Source organism: Marmota marmota, unplaced genomic scaffold, assembly GCF_001458135.2.
Source record: "Marmota marmota marmota unplaced genomic scaffold, marMar, whole genome shotgun sequence".
Taxonomy (NCBI): Eukaryota; Metazoa; Chordata; class Mammalia; order Rodentia; family Sciuridae; genus Marmota; species Marmota marmota.
The window spans coordinates 29,968,099-29,986,313 of NW_025999932.1; the positions used below are offsets into that span (position 1 = coordinate 29,968,099).

At 31.3% G+C, this 18,215-nt stretch overlaps 1 protein-coding gene across 13 annotated transcripts in view; it reads left to right on the forward strand.

Moving 5' to 3' along the window:
- Window positions 1–18,215, forward strand: part of Nbea (neurobeachin) — a 646,499-nt gene that overhangs the window by 185,335 nt on the left and 442,949 nt on the right. For all 13 annotated transcript variants that reach the window (XM_048800828.1, XM_048800832.1, XM_048800829.1 and 10 more), the window contains 6 exons: window positions 4,729–4,810; window positions 5,038–5,161; window positions 5,992–6,184; window positions 8,224–9,240; window positions 11,231–11,448; window positions 14,435–14,588. In XM_048800828.1, the coding sequence (XP_048656785.1) occupies window positions 4,729–4,810; window positions 5,038–5,161; window positions 5,992–6,184; window positions 8,224–9,240; window positions 11,231–11,448; window positions 14,435–14,588 (1,788 nt within the window). The remainder of the gene's footprint in view (window positions 1–4,728; window positions 4,811–5,037; window positions 5,162–5,991; window positions 6,185–8,223; window positions 9,241–11,230; window positions 11,449–14,434; window positions 14,589–18,215) is intronic.

The following is an 18,215-nucleotide window of genomic DNA, read 5'->3' on the forward strand; positions in this document are numbered from 1 at the left end:
AGTATGGTGAGGTGATCTTCTTTCTTGACTTTGATATTGTATTTTTCTTATTATAGTAACTATCTTTTTTTGGCACTTCTTAGGATAGTTATCTTAGTGAGTGCCCTGTATTCATTATCTCAGATCTTCTAACAGTCCTATTGTACTGGTATTTTTATTGTCTCTTAAAACAGATAAACAGAGTTACAGGTTCAAGAGTTTGCTTTATCGTATTACTAATAAATGTTTTAAATTAGGTAGGTTGCGTAATATATGTATATAAGGGGGAAATGTCAAAATCTACCTTCAACTGACAATATTAGAGTCCTCTTCTGAATCAAAACCTTGTTATAATAATCAGGGTTTTTTTTTTTTTAAATAAACATTGAAAAAGGCCTGGGGATGTAGCTCAGTGTCAAAGTACCCTCTGATTCAATCCCCAGTACACACACACACACACACACACACACACAAACAAGCTTAGGTCCTCATGATAATATTCTCAAGGAGAATATTAGCATAGGTGAGGGTAATGGGCCATGCATTTGAATGTGGTGTATATCCCCAACACAAGCCTGCAAGAGATAGAGGACACATGTTTAACTTTTTAATCATTGTTTAACTTGTGGGAATTTCTTACCATCTACTTGTTTTGAGTTATCATCAATATGGATAGAAAATCAGTCAATGAATCCTTACATTAAAATAAAAGTATTACATAATATGTTGAATTTGTAAATTCATTTATATTCCTAACCATAAAGTAAAAACATGTCACATGTATGTATATCTGTTAGTCTTCCTGAACAGTGGTTCAATAAGCACAGTGGCACTTTACCCACCAATTATACAAATAATTGCTCTTGGTATCCAGATTTTGGTCTTTAATGATAGTCTATGCTAAACAAAGGCAAGTTGTTGCTGATTCTGTGCCTTTGGGTGAGGAGAAGTTAGGATCAATGTGAATGCTTTGATGTTGGGCATTGAATGTTGGAAGTTTCAGGGATGCTGAAATGATGAGAAATGTACTCATAAGGCTTTTGACCAATTTAATAGTTATATATGTTATTACCACTTTGGCAATTATATTTGACATTTATTAATAATAATAACAATATAATTTTTGGAAGACTCAGTTCATAATGAACTCATTTTTTTTTTAAAAGTTACTAAAGTATACAAAAAAATCAAAGAAGAGATAAATGAACTTGGCGTCGTATTGCATGTTTGTATTTCCAGTGACTCAGGAGGCTAAGGTAGCAGAATAATGAGTTCAAAGCCAGCCTCAATAATTTAGCCAGGCTGCAAGTAACTTAGTAAGTCCTTGTCTCAAATAAATTATAAAAAGTGCTGGGGATATGACTCAGTGGTTAAGCAACCCTAGGATTGCCCTGGTACAAAAAAAAAAAAAAAAAGAAAAAAGAAAGATGATAAATGATTGGTTAGCACTCATCTCATGCGGTAGTAAAAAAGAGTCTTCAACTTAAGCTTCAATGCTATTAACAAACCAAATTGTATTATGAAAATGATAGGAAAATTGATTACTATTTCTGGATCCAAAAGATTGTATTATTTTTACTAATGGCACTTGTTTACAACAAATTAGATTTTTTATAATTGTCAAATTTTTCGATTAACATAGCAAGTGTAATTTAACTTCACAAACAGAACAGCCTAGACTTGGAGCTTGAATTTAACTCATCAATCTGTTCTTGCATTCTCAGCAAGAATCAGTTGCTCAATAATTTGGTGGTTAAAATATTTTTTTTCCCTCTTCATTGCCCCCCACTTTTTTTGATTTGTTTTTGGGAAATTACCTGAACTCCAGCAATGTTTTAAATTAAATAGCACTACACCTTTATAAAGGTCTAAATTTTTGCATAGAAATAATAAAGTACTGTGTCATACCTATGCTACTGCTGATGAATAGTAGAAAATAATCAGTTATATGTTTAGCAAAATCTTTTGAAGTCCTGTTTCTGTGTCTTGGTGATCTTTAAAACTTTTAAGATTGATAAGATGCATAAAATAAATAATAAATATTAAAGCATCAAGCCAGACTTTTTAGCAGAATATGTCAGACAACATTATATCAATTATGAACATGTGAAAATACATCTTAATGATCCTGAAAGCCAGATGTTTCTAAGAAGACACTCTGTTTCCTAGTTTTCTAAGATGTATTATGTCTGATGAGGACTGGAAGTATGGATAGGTCAGAAAAGAAACTGTCCTAACTGCTGCTTAAGCCACAGTCTGTCTGTAACATGTGAATTACAAAGTAATTTCATTTATAAAATAATATTTAAATATGTAATGCTGGGGTCAAGTCTTTGTCTATAAATACCATAATTGGAAATTTACCATGCTTAAAATTCACTTTTGATTTCCCTGTTTTGTATGATTGCACTAGTCACATGAGACTGTTCTAAATGCTCAGAATGTGGCTACTGTGAATTGAGAAATGATGTAAAGTGTTAAATGCAAATTGGATTTCATGTCCATATCTGGTTCTGAACCCTCCATATCATCTTGTTTTAATTAGGTGCAGAGGTTACTTCCTGTATGTATCTCTTAACCTAATCCAGACAAACGTCTTTTGCTTCCATTAAAATGCTTATATCTACATTCATTTTTATTTATTTATATTGTTATTACCCCTCCTCTTTTTAAACTCATATAGGTTCTTACTGACAAGTTTACCATGTCTTATTGCTTAAAAGGGGGCATGTATTTATGCCTGTCTCTAGAACATTAATTAAATAAATTGGTGCTAGAAATATAATTCCACTTAGCATCTATATTTTTCATCTCAAAACATTTAACAGAGTGTGGACATGTACCTGGCTCTAAATAATACATGCTGAATTGAGTTTCTAAATATATTTTCATAATGAAAAAATCATTTTAGATTTGAATATGTTGTAGTTTTCAAAGCATTTTCAAATGTAGAGCCTTATTTAATCTTTGTAGAAGGTTTATTAGATGGACAAGGCAATTATTACCCTCATTGTTAGATGATAAAATAGTGACTGAAAAAATACAACAGCATAAAAACTGTTGATGGCTTTTAGGTAAATTTTATTTCTTGTTCAATATGATTTAATTGCTTTTGGTGGAGAAAGTTTTGACTGTTCTCTTCCATTTAGGAGTCTGACCTGCTTTTCTTCCCTCATGTCTGGAGTTATTGTGAATTTTTAATTTGTAAACAGAATTTTCTGGGATATTTTCCATCGGGCTATAGGGTCACACCAGGGCCTTTTGGGAAAATTGATGTGAAAACTCCTTCTAGGTATACACTAACTGTTAATTTATTGTTATTTGGCATATGGTTTTTAATGAAATTTTATCCCACACGTCAGCTCCATTTTATTAGTAGTGCATGTTTGGAGTGCTCCAATTAAGAAAAATTGTGACACAATTTAGTTTTAACAATGAAGTGTTTAGTTTTCCAGAAAAGTATGGAAGTGAGGGGAATAGAGTTAATTATAAATATTATAATACTATAATAATACTATAATACTATAATATTATAGTAATATAATAATATTACTATACTATTTAAGTAATAGTGGGCCAGTTTTGTTTTCAAGTCAGTGACTTTTTGGTGTACATTTCTAAAATATATCCATTAAATTTTCTGTTTTAGTCTGAGCAGAAAGGCAAGAAAAGTGCCACTTCTGGATGTTATGGTCCTTTTCTAATCAGAATGATCAAGGGTTCATCCCTGTGTCTTAATTTACTTTTTCTGTTCCCGACTTTTAGAGTACAGCCATGTACATTTGTTCTTTAAACTAAAATGTATAGTATTTCCCCAAGTTTTATTTGACCTTTGTTGAACTGTTTTAAAAGCATTATTAAAAACTTGTCATGCTAGAACTAAATAGGAAATCAAATCACTGATGTAAGTTGGTGTCTTCATTAAATACAGTCTCATTGGGCTTATTTATATTTAAGAGTAGAGATAAACATGGGTTAATGCCTATACTTTTATATATTATATATTTATATAACAGATATTTATATGTTATTTCCATATAATTATATGTATATTTTATTATTTATATACATATTCATGAGATTCAGTTATCCATTCTTTCATTTAACAAATGTATATTGAGTACTGGTATGTGTAAGGCACTGGTGCTAATTCCTGGAATTTAGCAGAGAAGATGTATAAATCCTGTACTTTTTGAGTCTGTGTTTTATGAAAAGTTAGTGAATGTTTTAGAATAACTTGTCTTTACTTGGTCAACTCATGCCATTTTTTTATTATTTGAAAGATTTTTTTAATTGCACTAAATGACAATGAGCCACATTTAAAGGAAGAAATTTTCTTTCTCAAATTTCATTTTTAAGTATGGACCCTGCTCAGACATATATTTTCTTTCATATTTTGTAATTTTTTAAATTAATGATGACAAAAGAATCAAATATATACAATTTACAACAGAAGTATATTAAAGCTATATACTGAGAAAGTATTTCAAACAATAATTTGTGGATTTTCTGATTTTTCCTTCTATGTATTTCCTTCTATATATTTTGTCCTCATCTAAAACAAAGTTTGAGAAAAATAGACTTAAAGGATTTAAAAGAATATGGAATTCTTTATAAAGGCAATTAAGAGAGATGTTTCTTCCCATTTGAACCAAAGTGACATTTTTGCACATTCTTTGTATGTGTATATTTTGTACTTATGATTTCAGTTCTTCTCTCTATGAAGTTTACATTTTTTTTATCTTTCAGATCTTGACAGAGCAAGTGTGTACTCAAGTTGTACACAAACCACATCCAGAACCAGACTCTACAGTGAAAATTCAAAATCCAAGTGAGCAAATGGCAGTTCTTTATTGTGTGGTAATTATATGGCAACACATGAGACTAAATCAGACTTTTCTTGTTTTAATCAGTATGGAGTTTACTTAGTTTATAACATTTACAACTCACCTATCATAATGCTCAGTATTTAGTTTGAAATTAGCAAATATAATATGTGTCTTGGTTGAAGATAAGATGTGGTTATAAATCACGAGTTCAAGTTTTTTTTGTTTACAGTGATTCTTAAGGTGGTGGCAACTTTATTAAAAAACTCTACACCAAGTGCAGAATTGATGGAAGTTCGCCGTTTATTTTTATCTGATATGATAAAACTTTTCAGTAACAGCCGTGAAAATAGAAGGTAAACAATTTGAATGTTACAAAAGAACTTTTATCCTACAGTTAATGTTATTCTCCTTAATTTTCAATCTCTTTCAAATAAAAAAGTGTAAATCTTTCTTATATTGGTAAATATGCTTAATTATTAAAAAAGGCAGTATATTTGATACAATTTGTATTCAGTATACTTTTTAAAATTTTTATATATTATTTAATCATCCATGTGTATTTTAATTATATTGTGTGTATGTCTGCGTATCTGTCCTTAAAATAAACTATTTCTGGTACCTGCCTATCACCAATTACTTTGATTATAATTATGTAGGATTTGCCCATACTCATCTATATTTTTTTCTTGTTTGTCTTATTACTGATTGCTGTCATGCATTTTAAAGATGGTTTGAAAAGACATGAGGTATAGATTGAGGCCATGAACTCTTGTCTATGGTTGTTTCCTGAGCCTTTAATTTAACAAATATTGATTGTCCATTGTGTGTGGAGTACCATGCTATGCAGGGTAGTTTTATTGCACACTCTTAGGATGATTCAGTGGTTAAGACAAACATAAACCAGTGATTAATTTATGATGGATTAAGTGCATTGTGAGTGCTAAAGGTGATGAGAAAAAATTACTAAACTGAACTGGGAGAGCTAAGAAAGTGATTCTTAATGGTAATTAGGACTTTTCTAGTAGAGAAATGGAGAAAATCAGTAGAATACAGAATGTGCAAAATAATTATTTACCTTGCTTTACTTATGTCAGATCATATTTCACTATTTTATCCAAGTTATGAGATAATACAGTCTTCTTTAATTTTGGTATTTTTTAATGAGACCTTTTATCTTCCCTAGATGCTTATTGCAGTGTTCGGTATGGCAGGATTGGATGTTTTCTCTTGGCTATATTAATCCTAAAAATTCTGAGGAGCAGAAGATTACTGAGATGGTCTACAATATTTTTCGGATTCTTTTGTATCATGCAATAAAATATGAATGGGGAGGCTGGAGAGTCTGGGTGGATACACTCTCAATAGCCCACTCCAAGGTAACCAGAGATTTAACATTTTACACCATCTAGGTTTTAGCAGTAAATTAATGTGTATAAACCCTCATCTGGTGCCATCTTGTGGACATCTTAGATTATGAGTGATTCCTTTATTCTAGTTTTCTCTTTCCTATTTTTTCCATCTTGATTTTAGAGCTTGAAAGTATCTTGTAGATCATTTAATTCAAAATGCAAGTTTATAAATTAGGAATTTTAGATGCTATATCTGTTTATATTAGATTTGAAAACTTGAGTCTGAGCCAGTTGCTTTTTTAAGTAAAACATGCCTGCATAATTCTTATATTTTATGAAATAGTCTCTGAAATACAATTTTTAAGACATTTTTAAAGAAGTCAGAATTTTTAAATTTCCAAGTGAATCATAAATGCACTTAGTTTTTAAAGATTATTTAATTGTATTATCTTTTATTTATAATATTAAGAATCTGTGTTTTTTAAATATTATTATTTTTAAGCTGTAGTTAGACACAAGACATTTACTTATTTATTTGCCTGTTTATTTATTTATTTGTTTGTTTATATGTGGTGCTAAGGATCAAACCCAGTGCCTCGCACGTGCTAGGCGAGCCCTCTACTGCTAAGTCACAATCCCAGCCCCAAGAATCTGTGTTTTAAATATATTTGATTTTTCATAAACTGAAATAGTGAATTAAACTATACATATATATATGCATTAGCTTCTGGAAATTTATATTTAGGATTTCTTATTACGTATTGTCATAGAAGAAACCTGGGTGCCAGGAGTTTGTTTTGAATTAAGTTATGTTATAATTGAACTTTTTTTCATTTTTAGTAAATTCATTTAGTCTTTTTTAGCAACACTTACAAATACACTTTCAGAGGGTACATAAGTAACACTGCCTCTGATGAAATTACACAATTTTCTGTGTGTTTAAAAGCAGTCTCACAGAATATGTAAATGAATGAGCCTGGTTGTGTTTTATAAAATGTTACTGATAAAAACAGATGACAAGCAGGCACAGTAGCACAGCTTGTAATTACAGTGAGTGACTTGGGAGGCTGAAGCAAGAGGATAGCAAGTTTAAGACTACCTGTCTTCATGATTTAGGGAGACCCTGTCTCAAAATTAAAGGGCTGGCCATGTAGTTCAGTGGAAAGTGCCCTTGAGTTCAGTTCTTAGTACTGGAAAAATCCAAAACAAACAAACAAAAAAAGTGACAAATAAATTGGCTAAGGTCATAGATTGTGAACTCCCACATTTGGGACTAAAATAAATGAAGGGATTTTTATATCACGATAATCTCCAAAGAAAGGTCTATCTAAAATTCTTTTAACCTGTTATTTAAATATAAATTATTATCTGTCTATAAGAGAGGTTTTTGAACTTAAAAACTTAAGAAGAATTTTTGTTTTAAATTTACATTTTGCAATATATTGGCACCTTATATTTATCATTGTGTTAATAAATTTGAGAATAGCAAAGAAAGTATTTGTACAAAAAAATACATCCTAATTATTCCTAAATAATCCCACATGAAAAAACATTCAAAGTAGCTTATATAAGGATAAAATTATAACTTAGCAGTTTAGAAATGCATATATCTGTAGATATATGTGAATTATTTTTTAACTATTGTTATAATAGGTGCATGTAGGAGCAAGAAATGGTGAAAAACTCTGTTTTATGGTAATAGTATTTTGGATATTATATATTATTAGCTGCCAGTTCCTCATTTAAGCCTAAGTAAATGTGTAGGTGTTAACTGTCAAATTAGCTTGATTAACAATAAGTATCTAACCTGAACAAAGAACTTAATTTTGCTAGTTTATCTATGTAACACTGGGCAAGTCACATAATAAATCTTAAATTGCTGTATTTGATGATTATTTCCACTTAATAAAACTAAGCACTTGTTTTAGGATTAACATTTGATACTTTAAATATTAAACTTCCTGGTACGATTTTTGCTATTATTATCTTAATTTTATTTGCATTATTTATATTTTTCTTCTTGACATATATAAAATGCCTCAATGTTTTCTCTACTTATTCCCAAGGTCACTTATGAAGCACATAAGGAATACCTTGCCAAAATGTATGAAGAATATCAAAGACAAGAAGAGGAAAACATTAAAAAGGGAAAGAAAGGGAATGTGAGCACCATCTCTGGTCTTTCATCACAGACAACAGGAGCAAAAGGAGGAATGGAAATCCGAGAGATAGAAGATCTGTCTCAAAGCCAGAGCCCAGAAAGTGAGACAGATTATCCTGTTAGCACAGATACTCGAGACTTACTCATGTCAACCAAAGTATCAGATGACATTCTTGGAAATTCAGATAGACCAGGGAGTGGGGTACATGTGGAAGTACATGATCTTCTAGTTGATATAAAAGCAGAAAAAGTAGAAGCAACAGAAGTAAAGCTTGATGATATGGATTTATCTCCAGAGACTTTAGTGGGTGGAGAAAATGGTACCCTTGTGGAGGTTGAATCTTTGTTGGATAATGTATACAGTGCCGCTGTTGAGAAGCTCCAGAACAATGTACATGGAAGTGTTGGGATCATTAAAAAAAATGAAGAGAAGGATAATGGCCCATTGATAACATTAGCAGATGAGAAAGAGGAACTTCCCAATAGTAGTGCATCATTTCTTTTTGATAAAATACCCAAACAGGAGGAGAAACTCCTTCCTGAACTTTCTAGCAATCACATCATTCCAAATATTCAGGACACACAGGTACATCTTGGTGTGAGTGATGATCTTGGATTGCTTGCTCACATGACTGGGAGTGTAGACTTAACTTGTACATCAAGTATAATAGAAGAAAAAGAGTTCAAAATCCATACAACATCAGATGGAATGACTAGTATTTCTGAAAGAGACTTATCATCATCAGCCAAGGGATTAGAGTATGCTGAAATGACTGCAACAACTCTGGAAACTGAGTCTTCTGGCACCAAAATTGTACCCAATATTGATGCAGGAAGTATTATTTCAGATACTGAGAGATCTGATGATGGCAAAGAATCAGGAAAGGAAATCCGAAAAATTCAGACCACTGCTACAACACAAGTAAGCTATCTTATATGAGTTCTAGAAATAAAATTAGCAGCAAAACAGAGTCATTTCTTACCAATTTCACCGTGTTTATATGCACATATGGTATGGTAGTGTCTTATAGAATTTGGTGTGGTAGTATGTGTATGTATGTGTGTGTGTGTGTGTGTATATATATATATATATATATATATATATATATGAAATTAAGAGTAATTAAAAGTATCTGATTTATATTTACAATTCTGTTACATTTTTTTTTTTGTGTGTGTGTGTGTAGCAGCTTTGCTCAACCACTCTGGGCTTAAGATCCTTATATAGTATGAAACATTGTACTAGATTAACATATGACCTCTAAAGTCTCTACCCTTTCTAAATTTTATGACTCCATGACTATATTTACACATTTTGTACTCACAATCGTCATTCTGAATAATTGATTAATTTTAACCTTTTAAGCTTCAGGCCCAATCCTGTTCTGTGGATTATAGAAAAGAGGACTTGCAGCCCAGATTGAACTGATAAATGAAGGGGAAGGGAAAAGGGAACTGTTATTTATCAAGTGCCTTCTATGTTCCGGGCACTGTGATAGATGTTTTCTGATTTAATCCTCACAACAACTCTGTGAGGTAGGTAATATGGCTGAGAAAATTTGAAATTATCAGTAGTGAGAATTTTCTTTACAACCATGTGGATAAAAATTTGTTATGAAAAAATTAAAGATTCTTAGGCATAGTAGTAGGGAAATCTTAGTGCCACAATTCTAACTTTACCAGAATAAAGCTAAAAACCACGATGTTTTCTGATACAGATTTAATTTTTGAATTTGAGTTGTGACTATTTTCTTATTTTCTGGGCTAAATAATGCTATTGTAGTTAAGACTTTGAGAAATTAACAATAATACTTTTACCCTTAAAGAATTGGGTTTTCATGAGACACAGAAATCCCAGTGGTTTGGGAGGCTGAGATAGGAGGATTGAGAATTCAGAGCCAGTCTCAGCAAGGGCTAGGCACTGAGCAACTCAGTGAGATCTTGTCTCTAAATAAAATACAAAAAATTAAATAGAAACTGGGTATATGGCTCAGTGGTCAGTGCCCTTGAGTTAAAACCCTAGTATCAAAAAAAAAAATAAATAAATAAATAAAAGATTTGAGTTTTCTTTTTTTTTTTTTTTCTGGGTTTCCCACTTCCCTTTTAATGTCATTGAAAATAACTTTAGCATGTTTCCATCACAGTTATATTACAGATAGGAAACCATGCTTACCTGATGTCTTTGTATTCCAATAAGAATTCTTCATAATAAATTCTGTGTGTGGAAAAGTTATTTTTTTCTTTGTTAACTGCCAGTTTTCATTTTTGTGGCAGTTGTACTATAGATAATTTGCAGGTGATGGGAATATCAAATTAGGCACAGATTTAAAATAAAGGCAAACATGGTGCATTGTTTATTGAACATAATAATCACTAGGCTTGCCCATTTTTCATTGGGAGTTCACAGTCTTCTTTCTGCTTTGTTTTCTAGCTTAACATGTGCACTTGTTTTTGAATTGAAGTATTGTGAGTGAAATAAACTTTGAAGTTACCTTAAACCTGTTGAAATAATGTTTCTTCCAGTCATGTGTTTGTAGTTAGAACTAGTTGATGACATACAGTATACTTAATTTCATACTTGCTTACTTTCCTAAGAAAGTCATGTGGCCTAATGTAAAGACCCTACATTAGGGCAAACAGGATCTGTTTTTCAAATGTAAACTTTGGTGTTAACCGTGGGCATTTGATTGCCTTGCCTATTTTCAGAAATAAAAGGATAGAACCTATACTACTGATCTTTTTAACTGAAAAGGTTCCTGTTCAGGGAAATACAGGTGAACAATATATTTAAAATATCTTAACCTATCCAAGTCATACGTAAAAGCTTTACCCACTTTATTATATGTACTGTTTTCATTTTTACATCAGGCATTTGTTTTGTGCTTCACAAAAGTTTAACTTTTCTTTTTCAGGCAGTTCAGGGTCGGTCTATCACCCAACAAGATCGAGATCTCCGAGTTGATTTAGGATTTCGTGGGATGCCCATGACTGAGGAGCAGAGGCGCCAGTTCAGCCCAGGACCCCGGACTACGATGTTTCGGATTCCAGAGTTTAAATGGTCTCCAATGCATCAGCGGCTTCTCACAGATTTGCTATTTGCATTAGAAACAGATGTACATGTTTGGAGAAGGTAGAACTATTTCCTTTATATAAATAACACCATTTTCACTTAAGAAACATGAATATTTTTATTGATATCAATTGATTAGTGATTTATGTCACTGAATAATACAAATTAAGTTTATTAAAAAATTAAATATTTAAAATTTTGATAGAAACAAATTTTCATTGAGTTTATAAAGCTTAGGACTTACTTCAATAGGTGTTCAACAATTAGTCTTTTTTTTTTGTTGTTGTGGTATAATTTTTTTCTTAAGTTCTTCAGCACAACTGAATGTACATTTTTAAAAAAATTTTTCAATTAATTAATTTATTTTAACTAGGTATACATTACAGCAGAATGCATTTTGATTCATTGTACACAATTGCAGCACAACTTTCCATTTTTCTGGTTGTACATGATGTAATGTCACACCATATGTGCAGTCATACATATATCTAGGGTAATGATGTCTGTCTTCTTTCACCATCTTTCCTGTCCCCATCCTCCTTCCTCATCCTCCGCTCCCCTTTGCCCCAAAGTTCCTCTAGCCCTATCCTCGCCGCCCTTGTGGATCAGTATCTGCTTATCAGAACATTCAGCCTTTGGTTTTGGGGGATTGGCTTACTTCGCTCAGCATCATATTCTCCAACTCCACCCATTTACCTGCAAATGCCATAATTTTATTCTCTTTTAATGCTGAGTAATATTCCTGTGTGTATATACCATAATTTTTTAATCCATTCATCTATTGAAGGGCATCTAGGTTGCTTCCACAGTTTAGCTATTGTGAATTGAGCTGGTATAAACATTGATGTGGTCTTAATGAAATTAAAGAACAAAAATTGTAAATCTGGTATAGCCTTATATATATAAAAAAGGTTTAATTAACTTCAATTGATATTTTCTTGATTTTATCTTTTTCTGTTAAAGTTGATATCATGTACTATATTTATTCTTTTTTTAGTTTTTTAAAATTTGGGTGTACTGGGGATTGAACTCGGGGGCATTCAACCACTGAGCAACATCCCCAGCCTTAGTTTTGTATTTTATTTAGAGACTGGGTCTCATTGAGTTGCTTAGCGCCTTGCCATTGCTAAGCAACTCAATGAGATGGCTTTGAAGTCTCCATCCTCCTATCCTAGCTTCCTGGGGCCACTGGGATTATAGGAGTGCACCACCATGCCTGGCCTATGTTTATTCTTGATAATATTATAATATATAATGATAAAATAAAACTTAAAATCATCCCCTGCAAATGTTTGATTTTAGAGCCTATACTATTTAAGCAGTTAATGGATTTCAGTTCCAATTTAATTAAAGGAAAAAAATCTACATGAATTAATTACTACTTTTCCTCATTTTCAATTTAATTTTCTAATAGCAAGTGTGTAACAAATGAATGAATTATGAGAGTGTATCATTTGCACATACATGTATGTAAATTAGGAAGTTTGGTGGCTATAAGTAACAAAGTACTGTTACTATCAGCAACTTAATCAACTGGATGACATGCTCAGGATCCAAGCTGGCTTCTCTGCTTCTCCCTGTTTCTGGTTAGGATTCATGGTGGCTGCTTTAGCTCCCAGAATCAGTTGAACATGGGAAACTTGCCCAAATTAAAAGGCAGGGTTTCTTCCTTCTTCCGTTTTTCTATTCCCTCTCACATTTCTTCTTTTCTCTCCTTTACCTCTTTTTTTATTGCTTCATCTTCTCTTTCTCTCTTTTTTTCCTGGAAAAAGTCCCTCAAGAAATTTTCTCCTTATGGTCCAGCAATATCACATGTTTATTTCTAAATAGATAATAGGAAAAGGGAATGGGATTATAATGACTAGTCTATATAGACCAATATTGGATTTATTTCCTAGTAACTGAGGAGACTTGCCAACACAACTCAATAACAGAAGAAAATCTAGACTATTTTAGCAGAAAAGAAGTCAAGAATGTTGTGGAAGCAGTAAATAAATTCTGCCATAGGAAATTCTATCTTTTGATTTTATTTGATCAGTTCTTCAGCTACTCATCAATTTTTATTTTTAATGTTATCAGCTAAGTTACCTAGGGATGATAACTGAAGAAAATTAAATACCATGAAGTATATTACTATTAATGTGAGGATTGGTATATGGAGACTAAAAAATGTAATTTACTAGTTATAGTATTAGTACTCCAAAAGTGAGTTATACCTTCCTTTCATCAACATATTGTGTCTTTGTTTTCTTTCATGGGCACTTGAGAAATTCACCAAACAGAATTTCATGTAATTAAATTTTTTTTAGAAGCTAGCACTTAGTTTTTAGGATGGGAATACTTTCTGAAATGCAAAATATAATATATAATTTTTTATAGTCCTGAAAAGATGAGTTATCATTGAGCTTAGTTGGATTGTGGGATAATCTTGTTTCCCCCCCCCCCCCAATTAGACAAAACAGTTCATATTCCTGACTGACATTAACTTAAAGGAGTGTATTTCTTTGGGGATCTACATTGCATGTTTTACATGAGAAAACACATTGATGACCAACTTTGATATCTTTTTCTTCTTTTTACTCAATAAGTCCAATTTACTCACACTTCTCTATCACGTCACTTCTGTGACTTGCAGTATACATTTTCAACATGACTGGTCTCAGTCAGGCAGTGCGACAAACTGAAGCTTCCTAAAAGGTGAAGTTTAACTATGCAGTTGTTTTACTTTTCAAAACAAAACACTCAGATTTGGCAGAAATAAATACTTTGAGCTAAATTCATTGACCTAGTCATATGTCTTAGAATCTAGTTAATATCAGGCAGAGACAAATGAGGTAATACATTTAGATACAAAAACTCTGTGGTGATATGTAAATTTTGGTGGTGTTCTAAGTTTTAAATTTTTTTACAGTAACTCCATTTTAAATTTGTCTAGCTTCTCTATATTATATCTATAATTGTATTTAAACATATTCTAATGTATTTAAACTTCGTATTCTTAAGCCAAGGAAATGTTCATTTGTGTTTTGTTTTTCTGATATTCTAGCCATTCAACAAAGTCTGTAATGGATTTTGTCAATAGCAATGAAAATATTATTTTTGTACATAACACAATTCACCTCATTTCCCAAATGGTAGACAACATCATTATTGCTTGTGGAGGAATTTTACCTTTGCTCTCTGCAGCTACATCACCAACTGTAAGTATTTTGCCTCCATCTAGTGGTTGATTTTTATAATTACATGAATTGAGCATTTCTGTTGCATCTGGTACAGTTAGCAGGTAAATTTTAACAAAACAAGTTCTCCTGAGGGAACTTCTTAACCATTTAAATATATATTCCAGCCACATATATATATTTATATGGTTATAAATATATTTATATGTCATATATATATGATTAGTTAGTGTCAGATTTAAGGTATGTGGGTTTTGAGTGATTTGGGGGAAGAGCCATATCTGTAAAAGATTTATATTTTCTATATATATTTCTTTGAATCCACTACCATAGCTGATATACTGCTAATATCCCATGTGACATTGTTACCTGATTTTACTTTCTCCTGGGTCAACATATTTTTAATCCCCTTCTTTATTTGTTTTTATATAAAATATTAAAATGTATTAATATGATAAACTTGAAAAGCATTTAGTGTTAATTAGATATATTATTTAAAATGTGATAGATCAATACTAACTTTAGATTTTAGTTGTCATTTTAAAAATATCTGATTCAGGACTAGTTACATAGTGAGTGGTAGAGTACTTGCCTAGCATTTATGAAGCCTGGGGTTTGATACCAGCACCAATTAAAAAAAAAAAAAGAGGTATATTATTATTAAGGCTGAGGGTGTAGCTCAGCATCGAGTGCCTCAGTAGCATTCACAATAACCTGGGTTCAATCCTCAGTACCACAAAAAATAAAAATATCTTCAATTCAGACCAAAACAGGAATCCATAGCTACTTGCTTAGGTAGGAAAGAATATAGAACTGTGCTTCATATATAACCTGTGTTCTTGCTGCCATATTGGAAGCCTACCTTTAATCCCAGAAAGAGTACTTTTGTGAGAGAGAAACTTGCAGTTTTTATTTAGATATATATTGCTTGGTGAGACAATATTTCCAATTGATCTCTGACTTCATCATTTACAAGGTTTTTTTACATGATTCTTTTTCTATCTTTTTGTCAATGCCACAACCACCAGAGCATTATTGCAGTTTAATATTAGCAACTACAGATTGTATATTCATACACTTCCTCGAGGCATAATGAATTTATTCAGTAAGTCTACGGAACTAACTTGGGATGGAATGCCACAGGTCATCATTAAATCCTTAATGGAATTAGCAGCTAAATAAAGAAAATGAAACCATGAAGAACAAGAAGATTGGTTGATGATTTGTGTCAAGGGCAAGGATCCTGAGGCTCATATACCATTCCTTCTTCTTAGTATCTATTTTCTACTAGTGATTTATACCAAATTCTGGTAAAATTTTTAAACATGTATTCTAGAATTGAGATAGGATTTTTTTCTGCTGCTATATACTAAAGAATAAATATATCATTGTTTTCCATGTGGCAGTTTTCTTCAATATAATAAATTTTGTTTTATGTCTTGTAAATATAACTTGTTATTAAGAGACTTAAAAAGTTTGCATTAAAATTTACTTCAAAATGAATATTGAATGTTTTAAAATTTGTGCAGAACAAAAGAAATGATCTTTATATAAAATAAACAGTGTAGCAAAAGATATTAAACTTTGTGTAGATTTGAAATATTCACATTACCAATCTTCCAAATTTTAAAGCCAAATGATCTCTAATTATTAACATGGAGAAAATATTAAATTAGTGAATTAAATTTTAAACACGATTTATATACTATTACATCACTCATTCTACCTATTTTATAATAAATGTATGATAAAGGTACTGACACTTTAAAGTCTGACTCTCAAAATTATTACCTAAGCAATTTGGACCACTATTTGGAATTTACAACTACTTATGTCTGACTATTCTCAGCAGATTTGGGAATTCATTTAACAGTAGAATATTTTTTTAAAAAATTGTCTTTGTCTTTATATTTCTGTCCTTTTGGTCTATTAACTGATTATACCTATGCCTTGTAGTCCAACATACATAGTTTTACATTCTTTAAATAAACTACTTCCTTAAAAGAAACAGCCAGTGGGCTGGGGATGTGGCTCAAGTGGTAGCGCGCTCGCCTGGCATGCGTGCGGCCCGGGTTCGATCCTCAGCACCACATACAAACAAAGATGTTGTGTCTGCCGAAAACTAAATAAAATAAATATTAAAATTCTCTCTCTCAAAAAAAAAAATTCTCTCTCCCTCTCTCTCTCTCTTTAAAAAAAAATTATTAAAAAAAAAAAGAAAAAGAAAGAAACAGCCAGAGCCTTTTTCCTACTCAATGTCTGGTAGAACCATGGTGGATACTGAGTATTAATTTTTGTTTTTGTGTTATCAGATTGTATTATATTCTTGCTTAAAGTTGAATGTACTGGAGAGAAAAAAGATAGAGAAGGTTGAATAAAGAAGGAAATCATAACTGAAAATACTGGTTTTTGAAATTAGATTTAAAAAGACCAGAAAGAATTTTGGAATGTATAAGAGAAAAAGGAAGCGTTGGCAGCATACAAATAGAAACATTTGAAATTAATGTTTGAGTGTTCTAGTATATTGTTTAAGTATATGGAGTTTTTACAATTTTCATATAATATATGACAAATGTGAATATTATGAATAAATGGAAGTAATAATGGCTATGATAGTAGTTGGAAAACTTTTTCTGTATGGGGCAAGATAGTAAATATTTTAGGATTTGTGGACCATATGCTGTCTGTTCCAGTTACTCTACTCAGCTGTTGAAGTATAAAAGCAACCGTAGTACATAAACAAATAGACATGTGTGCATTTCATAAAACTTTATGAAATTTTAAAATTTGTGCTAAATAAAAATTATCTTTAAATAAAATGAACAGTTTATATAATAGGAAGTGGGACAGATTTATTCTATTGGCCATAGTTTGTTGAACACTATAGGGCATCAGTTCCATATAAAATAAGAACATTATAGGATGGTGACATGTGAAAATTTTATTAGCTGTTACTAATCATTGAAAACTCAGTAGATAGAACTTAAAAAAATTAATTATTATTAAATAAGAACTTGAATTTGACTTACCAATTGTTAATTGTTAATTTTTAAAAATAATGTCACTTAATGTTTTGGTCATTATATTTTCTATATGTAACCTTTTACACTCAGCCATACTAATGATTTTTTGTCATTTGACATTTCCAATATTGAATTATATTAACTTTTGAGAAGATAAGTAGAATGCTAAGTATTCTCTATAGTTCCTTATTTAAAAAATAACAACCCAAAACTCAACCCAAGAATATGTCTTTCTAATTTCTCAGAAAAAGTGTACATCTCAGGTAATTGACTGCTTTTTAAAAAACAAGTCATTTCGCACTGAGACTCAGATATGACCTTTTTAGGAATCATGATTTAATTGAAGATGTGTGGGTTTTAGCATAAGATAGACCTGTATTTTTACCAGGGCTCAACCGTTTACCAGATTTGAGCTCAACTTTGGTGTTTTTATTTTTTTAAATGATATTAATTATCCCACACAGTGGTTTTTGAAGATTAAGTGATATATACAAAAGTGTTTGATGTGGAATGCTCTTAATGAAAGTTTTTTTTCTTGAGTTATTTTGGAGGTGTTTAGTATTTTTTGGAACTAAGTTATTATGGGTGATATACTTTGATAACAAAAGACTAAAATACTATCATC